Source organism: Trichechus manatus, unplaced genomic scaffold (genome assembly GCF_000243295.1).
Source record: "Trichechus manatus latirostris isolate Lorelei unplaced genomic scaffold, TriManLat1.0 scaffold00024, whole genome shotgun sequence".
Taxonomy (NCBI): Eukaryota; Metazoa; Chordata; class Mammalia; order Sirenia; family Trichechidae; genus Trichechus; species Trichechus manatus.
In genome coordinates, this window is record NW_004443960.1 from 2882589 (window position 1) to 2899974 (window position 17386).

General features: G+C 46.5%; 1 protein-coding gene and 1 pseudogene across 1 annotated transcript; both read left to right on the forward strand.

Annotated features, from left to right (window-relative positions):
• Window positions 1-1789: 1789 nt before the first annotated feature.
• LOC105756112 (olfactory receptor 1361-like) lies at window positions 1790-10583 on the forward strand (annotated as a pseudogene).
• A 4693-nt stretch (window positions 10584-15276) lies between these two features.
• LOC105756113 (olfactory receptor 1F1-like) lies at window positions 15277-16218 on the forward strand. Its single transcript, XM_023728431.1, has one exon. The coding sequence runs from the start codon at window positions 15277-15279 to the stop codon at window positions 16216-16218; it is 942 nt and encodes a 313-aa protein (XP_023584199.1).
• The last annotated feature ends 1168 nt before the right edge of the window (window positions 16219-17386 follow it).

Sequence of the window (17386 nt, forward strand, 5' to 3'; positions counted from 1 at the left end):
CTGTAGGGTCGTTATGAGTTGGAATCGACTCAACGGCAACAGGTTTTTTTTTTTTTTTTTTATCCTTATTATAGAAGTCCCTGGGTGGCACAAATTGTTTCGCTCAACTACTAACCCACCCATAGGTGCTGCAGAAGAAAGGCCTAGTGATCTGCTTCCTTAAAGATTACAGCCAAGAAAACTCTATGGAGCAGCTGTACTCTGTAACACATGGGGTTGCCATTAGTTTGAATCTACTGGAAGGCAATGGGTTATCCTTTTTATAGGTCCCTGGGTGGTGCAAACGGTTTGCGCTGGATTACTAACATAAAGGTTGGCGGTTTGCAGCAGTGGAAGAAAGGCCTGGCCACCTGCTTCTGTAAAGATTACAGCCAAGAAAACCCTATGGAGCAGTTCTACTCTGTAACACCTGGGGTCACCCTAAGTTGATATCTACTCCATGGCAATGTTTTTTTTTTAATCCTTATTGTGGCTAAATAAATGGAAGACAAAAATGAAAATATGTTCAAGAACAGGAACTATGTAAAATGCTCTGAGGATTAAGAAAGAATCAAACAGCACTTTTAGAAATCCTGGCAAAAGACAAGAGAGGGGACTCTGGTGGGTTGCCAGGTGCAGCCCTGCCTGGGAGGAAGCAGTGACGAGCTCCCTGCTGCCGAAAACAGTATCAAAGGGGCAGGACCAGCTCAGCCCAGCTCTCAGGTGACTCAGGAATCAGGACACACTCGGACCGGCGGACAGACAGAGGACAGCCCCGGCGCACCCGGGAGACTGCGTCATGGCCTCTCGGATTCGCCCGAGTGCGGCCGCTGCTGCCGGGTGGGCCTAGTTCCTGTGGCCGTTGTCGGAACTCCGACCGGGATCGGGCCGGGCCTCCTGGGTCTCCGTCCGGCTTGCGTCCATCCTCTAGCGCCGAAAAGGCCCATGGAGAAAAGGCCGGACCGCGAGGGTTGGCGGGAACCTGGTCGTGAGACTGAGGGTCTGTCCAGACACTCGTGGACAGCTGGAGTCCCGGCTGGGCTGGCTCGGATCGGTGCCCCGAGCTCGTTCTAGCCTTGAGGTCGGACACGGGGTGGGGGGTGAGCACTGCAGACCCACCCGGGAGCCCCAGTTCAGGTTCAGGTCCCCTCCGCCGGCCGCCAGGTACCAGCCAGTCTCTGGCCCCGTTTTAAGTTCAGGGCAGCTCAGTCAGTGAGCTCAGGGTCCTGGGTTCCAGCCCCACGTGGGGGGTCGCTGCTTTTGATTTAGCCTTGGGGAGCCTGGGCTGGGGACGCTGGGATGTTGGGCGAAGCCAGCGTGTTAGTGAGCCCCTGCTGTGTGCCTGCCCCTGCGGGCCGGTTAGACTGTGCGCTCCCCCAGGGCACCGGCCCGGCGGACGTTCGCCTCACGTGTGTGGCTCTGTGACTGTTTGTTGACTGTGGAAAGGGGGCGACTCTTGAGTAGGGTGTCAGCAGAACCCGATTTGGCCCCCGGTTCTGGGACGCTTGTTTTTGGCGTGCAAAAGGCGGGGAATAGAGGGCAAGAGGCCCGAATCCCAGCTGGGGCTGGGGGAAGGAGAGGGAGGTCTGCAGAGGGAAGAGAAGGTTCGTCTGCCGCGTCGCAGTCTCTTTCCACGCGCTAGACGACTTTGCCCCCAGGGAGGACCCCGCGCGGGCCTAAAGGTTTCACTGTTTCCGCCGGTGGAGTGGACACTCGCGGCCTTATCTGCCCCCTCCTCCGATTGTCACGCCCCCGCAGCTTCCCTCGGCCCCCCTTCTCGTCGCGGTGCTGCGCCATTATGCATGGGTGCATGGCAGTCACAGGGAACGGCCTGCTGTCCTTTTCTTGGGAGACGGACAACTCTGGCTCCGGGGTGGTGAGGGAAGTCTATGGCAAGCACCCTGAAACCTGGGTGCCAGTGGGGAAGGGAGGCTTGGCGGGGGTCCTCTGTGAGGTCCAGGCAGCTTGGGCCAATGCGTCCCAAGGCTCCGCGAGCAAATCAGTCGATGGGTATGTGTGCGCAAGTGCCCAGCAGGATGGGCCGCCGGCCCTGGCAACCTGGCCACAGACCCTCAAGATAAAGCTGCGACCGTGGGACTCCAACCTCGCCCCTGGTCCCCACAGGAACTGGAGAGGGGCAACCAGCGTTTGGAGCCTGGGTGGCCGGGCCGAGCTTTGGGTGTGGACTAAGGTCGCCGTGGGCACCTAGGCGCGGGCTCTTTGCTCTGGGGATGTGACTTTCCCTTTGGGCACGCAAGGGTTCGCCCCAGCTCTCTTCTTGCTTTAAATCGTTTGCATTTCAGCAAAGAGACGGAGAAAAAGGAGACCGGGACTTCTGCGTTCATTGCTCCGCCCCTGGTTGGGCCGGGTCTGGCCCCTCTCTCGCTGTCCAGGCCCTGGGGCCCTCAAAGACTGGGCTTTGATGAAACTTGCGACAACGGAGCTAGAGCAGAGGGCGGGCCTCCCGGCTCTTCCGGTCCACTGGGACACAGGGGCAGGTGACTGACAGGTGGAGGCAGGTGTCCGGAGCCGGACCTGCCTGTGCAGACTGCCCTTGGGTGCGGCCGCTGCAGGACCCTCAGGTGCGTTTGGTTGATGGGAGCTGAGGAGGATATAGCTGAGCCGTCCCTGGGGCCCACGTCTGATTCATCCCCTGACCAATTTCCTGCCACTCTGGTGCCACACCAATAGTTGCTCAATACCATCCATGTGCCTCTCAGATGCCCCCGGTGCCCGATTAGCTCAGTCAGTAGAGCGTGAGACTCAATCTCAGGGAGGGTCATGGGTTTGAGCCTCACGTTGGGCCTTGCGTTTTAAAGCCCAAGCTGGCAGTTTACATGCTCCAGTCATGCCTTCCTGCCCTTTCCCGAACCCTCACAACAGCTGAGTATTTGTCCAGAATGGTAGCACCCTGCGGAGAACTTCAAAGAAGGGGGAAACCTAACCTACGGGGCTCAAGGTCGTGGCTGTTCACCAGAGGTGGGGGTACCACTCTGTGGATGTGGCCTTTCCAGGGAGGGCGTGTCCCAGGGGTGTGGCTCCAAGACCCGGATGCAGTCACTGCGTCCCCTCCCTCCTGGTAGGGCGGTCTGTCCCTCTGGGCTGGGGACTCCCTGCTGGGTTTTGTCCCCATTGCATCCTTCTTTTGAGGAGGACGAGTCCACAGGATGGGAGCCCAGAACGCCTCAATTTGTGCAGCAGAGAGAGGGGCAGGGTGCTGGGTTTCTCTCGGCACCCACACCCGCTTCCCGGCGGGTCTAGGTTCCGAAGTCCTCTTGGCACTACCGGCTGGCTCCGCCGCTCTTGCCTCTGGACGCCACGTCAGGTATATAGAAAAGCCGGGGGTGGGGGGGAGCACCAGGTGTGTCTCGTTGGTTTAGCGGTATGGTCCTCGCTTAGGGTGCGAGATGTCCCGGGTTCAAATCCCGATGAGCCTTTGTCTGGGTCAGTCCCCGAGACCGCAGCGCTGGGTCTGAAAACCCGATCCCGCAAAAGGGAATAAAACAAATTTTTAAAGGCTTCAAGCTGGCCTCTGACGCTCGTAGCTTTTTAACTGGAGTCCTGTGATGCCACAGCGTGTGGAGAGGAGCGGGCAGAGCCTCCCCCCAGGGCTCCGGTCACGTCCTATCCCAATCCCCAAAGGGATGAACATGCCCTGGCAGAACCACAACAGCCCCAAGTTCAAGGTCGGGGAAATAGCCCTGGCTCGTGGGTGACTGTGGAGCGAGGTGGGGCTCCCCAGGGCGAATCAAAGCTTCTGGCCTGTGCAGAGGCCCATGTTCCGCGGCTGGGGGTCAAGGCATGATTTTGATCCTTAAGTCGCGCCAGACGTTCTGAGTTCCAATCCCGGGAGCTGCTTTCCGTAAAGGGCGAAGGTTCTTCCCTGTCAGGGCCACCGTAGGCCCGGGGTCGGGGCTCAGGTCCGATGTCCCACTTTCGGGTTGCCCCGCAGGCCCTGGGTCTGATGGTCGAGTCCGATATCCTGGATGAACCACCTCCGCCCTAAAGGGTATTTTAAAAACTCCTACTTGTTGTTTAAAGAAGCACCACTGTCACAGCAGGAAATCACAACGAAAAACGCTCCGGGGAAAGAGCCATTTTCTAACAACACGAGCCAGGGAGGGGGTAGCTGAGAGCAACCCTCTCGCTGAAAACAAACAAATACGTTGAAGAGCTTTCGAGAGAGTAAAGAAATTCCAGGCCAAATTTAAAACGACGTGGGAACACACTTGGGTGCCTAGCGCCCTAAAGCCGCCATCACTCCAAGGGCACTGGCCAAGCTGGCGATCGTGACCGCCTCGGGAACCTGGGGAAGGAAGGTCCGCTCCAGGTGGCGGAGTCCCCATTGAATCTGTGACCCCAAAGGACTAAATCCTTGGAAGTGTGTTCACAGAAATACACCTGGCACACCCCAAGTGGGGCCCCTGTTGCTTCAGGAAAGGGTCGCAGCCTGAGGGCTGATTCCTAAGACGTCGGGACCTTAACGTGTGCTTCCCTCCAGGACTTATGCAGAAGAAAAACCACATTTCCCACGCCAGCCACCACCCGATCCCCAAACCCTCAAGCTGTGGAATCAAGGCAGTCACCTTTATAGAAGACAGCCAAAGGGCTTTATATCAAGGTCCAATACTCCACCGCCTGATGCAGCCTGAGGCGGCTCCACTGCTTTCTGGATCCGTTCATCCGAAGGAGAATCCAGCACCTTCGGGAGCCTGAGATCCCTTCTGGAGGAACCAGACGTACCCGAATCCACAGAGCTGGTGCGCCGGCTGCAACCCGGGAGAGGAGAGGGCAGCAGGCAGAGAAGGCGCAGTCTGCGGCTAGGCGCTCCCAAAGAGGGCGAGGGTTTGACTGATTTCTTCACTACTGTCCTTGGCCACTTGAAGAGAGGCCGGTACATTTCAGGAACTCAGCAAAGTTTTCTTGAGTAAATACTCAAACTCATTCTTGGATCACTTTCTGGCCACCAGTAATGAATGATTCCTTCTTTCAATGTTCTCATGAAAGCACCTGCTGTCTGCCCCTGTGGCCTAATGGATACGGCACTGGCCTCCTAAGCCAAGGATGGTGGGATTGAGTCCCACCTGGAGCAATGTGGCTGTGGTCATCTTTAGACGTACAACAAAGTTTTGGGTTACACAGATATTTAAAATACGTCTATCTTGAGGTAAAAAAAAAGGCCACCGTCAAAAGGTAAACAAAAATGTGATAGATGGGGAAATACTTGCAACATCAAAAATAAATAAGGAGTTAAAATAACCCATAAGGTTCAGTCTTACACATTGATAAAAGAACAACAAAACCACAGCCTCACAGAACAATGGGCAGAGGACCCCACCTTTTCAGCCGATGCTTGGAATAGTAACTTCAAATTTCAGGGATGAAGTAGAAAAAAAGAGGTTTTATCTCACTAGGCATGAGGGAAGTGCCAAGTAAAGTGAAACCTTTACTTCGCATCCAACACATTGACAAAAGAAAGGAAGGAAGGACAAAAGAGCAGTGCATTCTCATACTTGGTTAGGGAAATGTGAAATGTCATTGATTTTTGGGAACATATTCTAGTAAGAGATATTAAAAATATAATCCTCCTTGACCTTTCAATTCCACTATCATGAATTCAATCCATCTTATAGAATAAAAGTACCGAAGTATTTACAGGATATTTTATTGCAGCAGAGTTTGATATGGTAAGAAAACAAGAATGACCACTGACGGGAGAAGAGTTCACCCTCTAGAGCACAGTTCTACTCTGACACACAAGAGGTCACCATGAGTAGGAGTCCACTGGACAGCAAGTCATTTTTTAAATGTTTGTGCTGGATATGTAGGCAGAGATAATTACCAAAAGATTATAGGGAAACTTGCTTAAATTTAAAAAGTAGAAATTTTAGTAATTCTATTTCTTTACCTAGAGCATTAAATTTCATTGTGTATCCAGAACCCATTAAAGCCAATGTCCTATCAATATACTACTTAAAGTCTGGGTGGAGATCTTTCAGAGTGTTAGTATCAGTTTTCATCTATCCTGAATGACAAGGTGGGAAAAGTAGTCATAGAGAATAGCATAAATTTACAATGAGTATACCTTGGAAACCCTGCTGGCGTAGTGGTTAAGAGCTGTGTCCGCTAACCAAAAGGACAGCAGTTCAAATCCACCAGGCGCTCCGTGGAAACTCTGTAGGGCAGTTCTATTCTGTCCTATAGGGTTGCTATGAGCCAGAATCAACTTGACAGCAACAGGTCTGGTTTCTTGGTTGTTTTTTTTTTTTTTTTTTTGATGCCTACCACTTGGGGGTTCAAACCCACTCAGTCGTACTGCAGAAGAAAAACCTACCCATCTACTTCTGTTAAGATTATAGCCAAGAAAATCCTGTAGAGCAGTTCTACTCTGCCCACATGAGGTTGCCATGACTTGGAATTCACTCAGCCCTGTAACACATGGGATCAGCATGGATTGGAATCAACCTGACAGCAAGTAACAACAACAACAGTCCGGGATACCGCCTCTAGAAATCACCCACATTATCATAACTGTGTATTTTCCCCCTTTGCAATTAGCAAGCAACCTGTGGAGTGATATAATTTGATACTATGTGAATGTTCTGTTTCCGATAACCTTTTATCTCTGCTTTTAACATCCCTTTATGAGCATCGTCTCTATTGATTGTTCCATTGGAACCTGCAAAAGAATGATTTCCCAATCTATCATTTTCTACATTTCTTAATTGGCATTATTCTGTAAAGAAGTCTACTTTGGTTATTATTAATATCACTCGCTCTGCTTTCTTTTGGCTTGTGTTTGCTCATTCTCTCCGACCCTCTGAAACAGTTTGCTCGGATGAAGTGTTCTTTCCCTCAGTGTCAGAATCTTTTTGGAAAGTTTGCAAAATTTTATGATAGTATCTCCGGCGTTGTTTCTATCCCAAAGGTCATATTTTCCAACTACCATAACATTCTTTGTTTCCAACTTTTGCATTCCAATCACCAGGAATTATCAATGCATCCTGGTTGCAAGTTTGATCAATCTGAAACCACAGAAGTTGGTAAAAATCTTTAATGTCTTCCTCTTTGGCCTTAGTGATTGATGCGTAAATTTGAATAATAGTTGCATTAACTGGTCTTCCTTGTAGGCATATGGATATTATCTATCACTAACAGCATTGTGCTTCAGGACAGATCTTGAAATGTTCTTTTTGACAATGAATGCAATGCCATTCTTCTTCAAGTTGTCGTTCCCGGCGTAGCAGACCATATGATTGTCTGATTCAAAATGGCCGATACCAGTCCATTTCAGCTCACAAACACCTAAGGATATCCATCTTTATGCACTCCATTTCATTTTTGACGACCTCCAATCTTCCTAGATTCATACTTCGTACATTCCAGGTTCTGATTATTAATGGATGTTTGCAGCTGTTTCTTCTTATTTTGAGTTGTGCCACATCAGCAAATGAAGGTCCCAAAGGCTTGACTACATCTGCGCCATTAAAGGTCAGCTCTCCTTTGAGGAGGCAGTGCTTCCCCAGTGGTATTCTGAGTACCTTCCAACCTGAGGGACTCATCTTCCGACACTGTATCAGACAATATTCTGCGGCTATTCATGAGGTTTTCACTGACTAATTCTTTTCAGAGGTAGACCACTGGGTCCTTCTTCTTAGTCTGTCTTAGTCTGGAAGCTCAGCTGAAACCTGTCCACTAGAGGTGACTCTGCTGGTGTTTGACTACCGGTGGCACAGCTTTCAGCATCACAGCAACATGCAAGCCCCCACAGTATGACAAACTGACAGACGCGTGGGGGCTTCACAGCTCTACAAGATGAATATTATTTCCCCACTCTACAGACGGCGAAATTTTGTGATTCAGTGAGAATCAGTCACTTACTTTGGACATGTTATCAGGAAGGACTAATTGCTGGAGAAGGACATTATGCTTGATAGAGCAGAAGGTCAGTGAAAAAGAGAAAGCCTCTCAACGTGATGGGTTGACACAGTGGCTGCAACAGTAGGCTCAAAAATAAACTCCATTTTGAGGATGTTGTGGACCAGGAAATGTTTCATTCTGTTATACGTAAGGTTGCTGTGAGCCAGAGCTGACCTGACGGCACCTAACAACAACAACCAAGGTCACACAACTGGTAAAGGTGAACCTGGGAATTGAGTACAGGTCTGTGTGAATCCACAGATACTCTTAATTCCTATACAGTTCCATGTATATTTCCCAACAGTGACACCATCCAAGGTTGGGGGAGCTATAACGTATAGGATTGTGCATTCTCTTTAGCAGAAGGGTCGTTGCCAGTGATTACCCCCCAGAATTGCATCATTTCCAATGTTGCCAAGTCCTGCAGTAGGAATTACATAAGCTGGATGACAGGTCTTTATTATCAGCATCAGATCGAAAGAGCCCAAGGAAGAGAAGGGACATTTACTCCCTGCTTGTCTCTAATGAGGTTCTCGGGGAATATGGCCCCAGTGACCATGAAGGCTTCTGTAAAGGGCTCACCCTGTGATTCCCCCAAACACTCGTAGTGCACGAAGGGCTGAAACTATGCACTCCAGCTCCTCATTCGCGCATACTTAGCCTGCAATCCCCAGTGATGAGTCCCTGTCCTTCCGACTAATAACCTCTGCCCACATTTGAAGAAGTGAAGTGAGCCTGGGACTCCTGGTGACAGTGAGGACTGCAATTCTTCCAATGTAATAATCACACCAGTGGAGACTTCACCAATACCTACTTGTTAGGGTGGAAAGCCTTATAGAGGAGTTCCTCACTAAGTCTTTCAAGTGAAGCCCCAGTTCTAAACTCATCAGCAGTTCCTTGAGATCACCCAGGAATGACCAGTACATGTCCTGTCTGTTTATGAGTCCCTGGACTGGGGGCATCACTAGTTGGCTGAGTTTCTGCCTATATGTTCGAGTTATTTCCATTTTAATTTTACCGGTTGAATTTAGGGAGCTTAGTGGACACAGCCAAGAAGTCCTAGATCAGAGCTCTGTAAAGTCTCTGTAAGCAAGAGCCCAGAAAGAAGCAACAGCAGCAGCAATATTATCACTGTCACTTTGGAGGCAGTGATTGACGGACAGCTGATATAATTCCCTAAGCACATGTGTTAGGAATGTGTACCATGTCAAGATTAAAGATGATGAAACCGAAACTCAGAGAAATTAACTACTTCCTCTAAGGCAACTTCACTGATGATGTTGATGACATCAGTCACCTATATTAAATACTTACTACATGTCAGTCTCTATGGTAACCATTGTACTTATAATTTGTCCACTACTCAATATAAATCTTAAAGACTCTATTAAAGTTTTATATTTACAGTGTTTTAAATATTTACTTTTTAAAAATTCATGGTAATGGTAGAAAGTTCAAACAGTACAAAAGGATCTACAGAGAAAACCATTGTCACAATCTTTTGAGCATTCTTCCAGAGGTATCATGTATGCATAAGTGTTAGTTTTGATTTTGCTAATGAAGAAATGGAGGCTCAGAGAGATCCAGTGGTTGGCTGATACCTGCAGGGAGCAAAATCCTAACAACTTTCCTATGCCACACAGAGATTTCCCATTGTGATCTTCTTAACTCTCCCAACACAACCATCCTTTTCTAGGTTTTAAAATTTATTCTGTCTTATCTGAATCTGAACTCAGGTTTCCAAGCCCACGAGTGGGACAAACCAGTCGAGAGTCTCCGAGTTCCTCCTCTTGGGGCTCTCCAGGCAGCCCCAACAGTAGCAGCTCCTCTTCATGCTCTTCCTGAGCATGTACCTGGCCAGAGTCCTGAGAAACCTGCTCATCATCCTGGCCATCAGCACAGACTCCCACCTACCCACCCCCATGTACTTCTTCATCAGCAACCGGTCCTTCATGGACATTGGCTTCTCCTCCACCAACGTTCCCAATATCCTGGCCAACCACATTCTCGGGAATCCGACCATCTCCTTCTCTGGCTGTCTCACGTAACTGTATTTTCTCATTGTGTTTGGTGATGTGGACAATTTCCTCCTGACTATGATTTCATATGACCACTTTATTGCTGTGTGCCACCCCTTACACTACACAACAGAAATGACTCATCAGCTCTGTGCCCTGCTGATGGCGGGGTCGTGGGTCATTGCCAATCTGAATGCTCTGTTGCATATCCTGCTGATGGCTTGACTCTCTTTCTGTGCAGACAACACGATCCCCCACTTTCGTGATGTGACTCCTCTCCTGAGACTCTCCTGCTCTGACACACACCTCAATAAGATGATGATTCTTACTGAAAGGGCCCTGATAGTGATCTCCCCATTTGTTTGCATCCTGGTTTCCTACATTTACATCACCTCTGCTGTCCCGAGAGTCCCATCCACACAGGGAACATGGAAAGCCTTCTCCACCTGTGGCTCCCACCTGGTTGTGGTTTCCCTTGTCTATGGCACCATCATTGCTCTGTATTTCAACCCTTCATCCTCCCACTCAGCTGAGAAAGACACTGCACCTACTGTATTGAACACACTGGTGACCTCCATGCTGAACCCTTTCATCTACAGCCTGAGGAATAAGGACATGAGATGGTCCTTAAGAAAAGTGATTGGCAGAAACAGATTTTCTACCTGATGAAAGCATCAATGCTGAATCTCATTCCCAAGAAAAATTCTTTTTCACCAATTGAGTATAAGGTAGCAGTTATTTTGTCAAAGCCAGTCCAGAAACAATCATTTTGCTAGGTCACATAGAAGGCTGTCATTACTTATTTATTAGTAGACGGGAAGTCACCTGTAACCCTGCTGCATATGCCAAGTAATGAGACTTCTTTTTGATTACTAACTTTTGAATTATTTACACCCAAAATTTTCCTTTTTAGGTGGTCTGTTTGGAAAGACTCATGCTACAAGTATTTTTGAATACTAGAATTACCTGGGAAGTTTTTAAAATACGCTGTTGTCCAGTCCCCAGCACTTACCAAATAAATCAGACTCTCAGGTAGTCTCAACACTGATAGTTTAAGGAAATTAAGTGAGTGTAATGTGCAGTCACAGGAGATTCACAGGTCTACATCATACTCCTTTATATATCCTCCGTGAAGGTAAGTCACAAAGGTTGGGTCTCAGAAGTCCTCTCAAATTAGTTTTGAGACTCAGACAAAACAGCAGGGTGAAATCTGAGGACTCAAGTGGGTAATGACATTTCAGATGAGAAGCACCCCCGTTAGTCTTCATCCCTGACTATTGCCACAAGTAATCTGTGCATTCTACTTCTCCAGCCTGGATTAAAACTTAAGGTCATTTTTCCTTTATTTCTTCAATTCTGATCCCATCCGTCATTTCTAGGAGGGGTCCAATACCTCCCTCTTGGTGTCTCCACCAAGCTCTCCAGAAGCTCACTCAGTCCGAAGGTGCCAGCCATTTCTGCTTTTCCACGTTAGGTGGAGAGAGAATATTGATGCTCGCTGACATGATTTCATGAGTTGCCGGTACAGTGTGTTGTTGAAACTTGGTTTCGTTTGATTGCTTGTAGACCTGTTTGCTTAAGCATCGATGCCCATGGCCCACATCCCTCTTTTTCTTTTTTTTTAATTGTGCTTTAGGTGAAAGTTTACAGCTCAAGTTAATTTCTCATATAAAAATTTATACACATATTGTTATGTGACACTAGTTGAAATCCCTATAATGTGACAGCATACTCCCCCTTTACACCCCAGGTTTCCCATGTCCATCCAACCAGCTCCTGTCCCTTCCTGCCTTCTCATTCTGCCTCCAGAAAGGAGCCGCCCATGGGGTCTCGTGTATCTGCTTGTACTAAGAAGCACACTTCACGAGTATTACACTATGTTTTATAGTCCAGTTTAATCTTTGTGTGAAGAGTGGGCTTCAGGAAAGTTTTAGTTTCGGGTTAACAGAGCATCTGGAGGCCGTGGCATTGAGGGTTCCTCCAGTCTCATTCAGACCATTAAGTCTGGTCTTTTTATGTTAATTTGAATTCTGCACCACACTATTCTCCTGCTCCGTCAGGGACTCTCTGTTGTGTTCCCTGTCAGGGCGGTCGTTAGTGGTCCCTGGGCACCATCTAGTTCTTCCGGTCTTAGACTGATGGAATTTCTGGTTCATGTGACCCTTTTGTCTCTTGGGCTGATATTTTCCTTGTGTCTTTGGTGTTCTTCATTCTCCTTTGCTCCAAGTGTGTTGGGACTAATTGATGCATCTTAGATGGCCGCTTGGTGGCTTTTAAGACCCCAGACACAACTCACCAAAGTGGGATGCAGAACATTTTCTTAAATTTTGTTATGCCAGTTGATCTAAATGTCCCCCGAATCCATGGTCCGCAGACCCCAGCCCCTGCTACTCTGTCCCTTAAAGTATTTGGTTGTTTCAGGAAACTTCCTAGCTTTGGTTTAGTCCAGTTGCATTGACTTTCCCTATAGTGTGTGTTGTCCTTCCCTTCACCTAAGATGATTCTTGTCTACTATCTAGTTAGTGAATTCCCCTCTCCCTCCCTCCCCACCCTCATAACCATCAAAGAATGTTTTCTGTGTTTAAACCTTTTCTTGAATTCTTATAACAGTGGTCTCATACGATACTTGTCCTTTTGCGACTAATTTCACTCAGTATACTGCCTTCCAGGTTCATTCATGTTGTGAGATGTTTCACAGATTCATCATTGTTCTTTATCGTTTGCATAGTATTCCATTGTGTGTATATACCATAGTTTGTTTATCCATTCGTCTGTTGATGGGCACCTAGATTGTTTCCATTTTTTTGCTATTGTGAGCAGTGCTGCAATGAACATGGGTTTCCGTATATCTATTCGTGTGATGGCTCTTATTTCTCTAGGATATATTCCAAAGAGTGGGATTGCTAGATCATATGGTACTTCTATTTCTAGCTTTTTAAGGAAGTGTCAAATCGATTTCCAGAGTGGTTGTACCATTTTACATTCCCACCAGCAGTGTATAAGTGTTCCAGTCTCTCCACAATCCCTGCAACATTTATTATTTCATGTTTTTTTGGATTAGTGCTAGCCTTGTTGGGGTGAGATGGTATCTTATTGTAGTTTTGATTTGCATTTCTCTAATGGCCAATGATGGTGAGCATTTTCTCACGTATCTGTTAGTCACCTGCATGTCTTCTTTGGTAAAGTGTCTGTTCAAATCCTTTGCCCATTTTTTAATTGGGCCATCTTTCTGATGTTGAGGTCTTGCAAATTTGTAGCCAATTTTTTCTCCAAGTCTGTAGGTTGTCTTTTTACTCTTTTGGTAAAGTCTTTTGATGAGCATAAGTGTTTGATTTTTAGGAGCTCCCAGTTATCTAGTTTCTCTTCTTGTGTTTCTGCATTGTTAGTTATGGTTTGTATTCTGTTCATGCCATGTATTAGGGCTCCCAGCGTTGACCCTATTTGTTCTTTCATGATCTTTATCATTTTCAATTTTATATTTAGGTCTTTGATCCATTTTGAGTTAGTTTTTGTACACCACATCCACTTTGTGACTCAATTTTTTTACTTTAAAAAAATTGTTGTTGAAAATATATACAGCAATACATACACCAATCCAGCAATTTCTACTTGTAAAGTTCAGTGACATTGACTATGTTTTCCAAGTTGTGCAGCCATTCTTACCCTTCTTTTTCAATTTATTTCCCATGACTAATATAAACTCACTGCCTCTCAAGCTTCTTATCAAATACTTCTCAGTATTCTTTTTATGAAATCTTCTTCTACAAAAATTATCCAGGGTTTGTGCTCATTACTTGCAACTAAGAACCCTTACTTAAATATACTGCAATGTAGCCAATCATCCGAAAAAGACTAAAACCCAGAACTAGAAAACCAGGAGGATTTTCTCCAACTAATGTCTTCTCCTCTCTGTGTGTTTGCTTCTTTAGCTCTTCTCTGCTCCTCAGGCCATGGGCAGTCAATGGGACATGCAGAAGAGGGTTGAGTGTACACATTCCAGCCAAGCCACAGACTGATATGGACTGGCTGTCCCCCAATCCCAATTCCAAATACCCTCTCCCAATCACCTGTGATGAGGAGGGTGGGGATGTAGGATAAACATGATTGCTGGGGCTCCACCACACTGAGACTATGTGGATTAGGGGTTTCTACTCTGAGAAAAGGGTAAACCATGTGGGTTGGAGAGATTTTCCAAAAGGGGTCTAGAGTTCATAAATCACAGCATGCTGGCCTCTCCCTGAGACAACCCCCTTCAGGCTATCCTTTATCCCAAATGGTTTTATGGGCTAAGTCCAGCTTCGTAATGTGTTCTGAACATTCCCATCAGCAAAATGGAGAATACAGGTGTCACTAATCATCTCCAAAGATGACCACACATGAGAAACAAGTGATACAAAAAAAAAAAAAAAAAAAGACATAGGAATAGCCCCAGTTCTGAACCTAGGAAGTGAGGAAGTAAGAATAAAGAGGATTTAATAACTGAATTTCTATGTCTATGGACACAGAATCAGAAGAGCAAGGTGATGAGGATTGAGGTCCTAGGGAATTTTGTCTGGGATTTGTCTCCACCAAAACAACTCCATGTCTAATATCTTCATGTTTTGAACCAAAAGTTCTCTAAACCTTAGGTAATCTTTGTTATCATTGTTTGGTCTAAAGGGCCAAATGTAGGTAGGACAATTACCGTCTTCTCGTCTCTAATGAGGTTCTCAGGGAGTGTGCTCCCAGTGGCCATGGAGACACCTGTAAATGCCTGCTCTGTGATTCCCCTAAACATCCTTCCTGCAGAGAGGACTAAGACCATGAACGCCTGCTCCCTACTTGCTCAGGGACCTCCTGTATTTGCAAGACTTTCCAATCCTCACAATAAAGAGAAATATTGGCCAGTTATGCAGAGGTGAAAAACACATGATAGGTACAGAACCAACCTCCCTCAGTAAGATTACAGCAGAGGAGACATCAATTTTTGTTTATTAAGATATGCAGTTCTTCCAGATCCAGGGAGCAATAGTAGGAGTCCTGCATCCATCAGCTAGAACTTGTGATAACCCAGTAACAATCAGCTGTTTCTCTTGTCTTTTTAGGCATGACTGAGGAGTGGGGGTGGAAACTGGGTAATGTAAGCAGAGATATAAATAGTCAGATTAGGGCTGTGTATATGCCTGTGTGTTTTACAATGTTAAATATACAAAATAAGTGCCAGTGATTCCAGTAGAAATAGCATCAGGATTGACTGTTGGAAATTGAGTGTATAATTGGGAAGGGCTGGTGCTATTTTAGCAATCCTATTATCTGATTTGCAACTGTGGCTTAACCTGGAGCTTGACTTGCTGTTGTGTATTAACTTGGGTCTGTGGCCATGAGTGGGGCAAACCAGTCTAGTGTCTCCGAGTTCCTCCTCCTGTGGCTCTCCAGGCAGCCCCAGCAGCAGCTCCTCTTTGTGTTCTTCCTGAGCATGTACCTGGCCACAGTCCTGGGAAACCTGCTCATTATCCTGGCCATCAGCACAGACTCCTGCCTGCACACCCCCATGTACTTCTTCCTCGGCAACCTGTCCTTCGTGGATGTTTGCTTCTCCTCCACCACCGTCCCCAAGATGCTAGTGAACCACATACTCAGCAGTCAGACCATCTCCTTCCCTGGGTGTCTCACACAGATGTACTTTGTCTCTGAGTTTGCTGACATGGACAATTTCCTCCTGGCTGTGATGGCCTATGACCGCTTTGTTGCTGTGTGCCACCCCTTACACTACACAACAAAAATGACTCATCAGCTCGGTGCTCTGCTGGTGGTTGGGTCGTGGGTCATTACCAATTTGAATGCTCTGTTGCATACCCTGCTGATGGCTCAACTCTCTTTCTGTGCAGACAACATGATTCCCCACTTCTTTTGTGATGTGACTCCTCTCCTGAGACTCTCCTGCTCTGACACACACCTCAATGAGATGATGGTGTTTACTGAGGGGATCCTAATAATGATCACCCCATTTGTTTGCATTCTAGTTTCCTACATTTGCATCACCTGTGCTGTCCTGAGAGTCCCATCCAAAAAGGGAAAATGGAAAGCCTTCTCCACCTGTGGCTCCCACCTGGCTGTGGTTTCCCTCTTCTATGGCACCATCATTGCTGTGTATTTCAACCCTTCACCCTCCCATTCAGCTGAGAATGACATCGCAGCCGCTGTAATGTACACAGTGGTGACCTCCATGCTCAACCCTTTCATCTACAGTCTGAGGAACAAGGACATGAAAAGGGCCCTAAAAAAAGTGATTTCTATGAAAATTTTTTTTTCTTTTCAATAATAACATGGACTCTGAATGTCATAAAGGAAACTAGTTTGGAATAAGAAAATTTTTTTTTCCTATTCTCTAAAACAGCATTTGTTCCAGCCACGTATTTGCCTTGGGAGAATGAAACTCTTGATAGAGGCTCTTCAAGTTAAAGAGGGAAAGAAAAATCCTTTTACAAAATGACAGAACTATTCCAACTGCCAAGGCCCTCCAGCAAAAACCACCAGCAACACACCTCTAGTTTATTGTGTTTATTACTCATTACAACAAGAAAGAAAACACTCAATCGGGAACCATGGAACTTCTCAGTAGGAGGGTTTTAGAAAGGTCTTATAGGATTTGAGTGTGAGCTGATTTTGGTGAGGATTTAAGATCAGGGCTTTGATCTGAATTAGATGTTGTGAGAAAGCAAAGGTAATTCTTATTAGACATGTCAGTATCTTATCTAGAAGGAGGGAAGACTAGAGGGAGGGGAAAGCTGTAATTTGTAAGCAATCAGCCGTCACTTATATCAGCCAGGATGGGGGATGTTTGGTCATTTCTGGGGCTTGCGCAATGTTTATAGTTTTGTCTGTGTTCAGACGTGACCACAGAGGTCTTGTTTTGTCTTGATCCACCATGGTCACAGAGTGACCTTGTCTGATACTGATGGTCTGTGAATTTCTATAGGTTCAACAGGGAAAGGGTTCATTTAGGGCTCCAGAAAGTCTTAATTCTGTCAGACATTTGAGCTAATTATTCTTACATTTTTACCTGAGCTTTATGTATCATACAACATTACAGCAGGAATATGGGTAATTTAAACAAGAACTGTTTTCCTTAACGTCAATGCCCAGCCATGCTATCTTCAGCTTTTTCTTGTCTTCTGTCAATGTGCTCGGGTATTTGTACATAGATTCTAACTTATGTCTTGACTTTCCACTTTCATTTTATAACAAACTTTTTCCAATTTTTTATTATTATTGTACCTTAGATGAAGGTTTAGAGAACAAACTAGCTTCTCATTAAACAATTAGTACACACATTGTTTTGTGACATTGGTTACCAACCCCACGACATGTCAATACACTCCCCTTCTCAACCTTGGGTTCCCTGTTACCAGCTTTTCTGTCCCCTTCTGCCTTCTAATCCTTGCCCTTGGGCTGGTGTTCCCCTTTAGTCTTGTTTTGTTTTATGGACC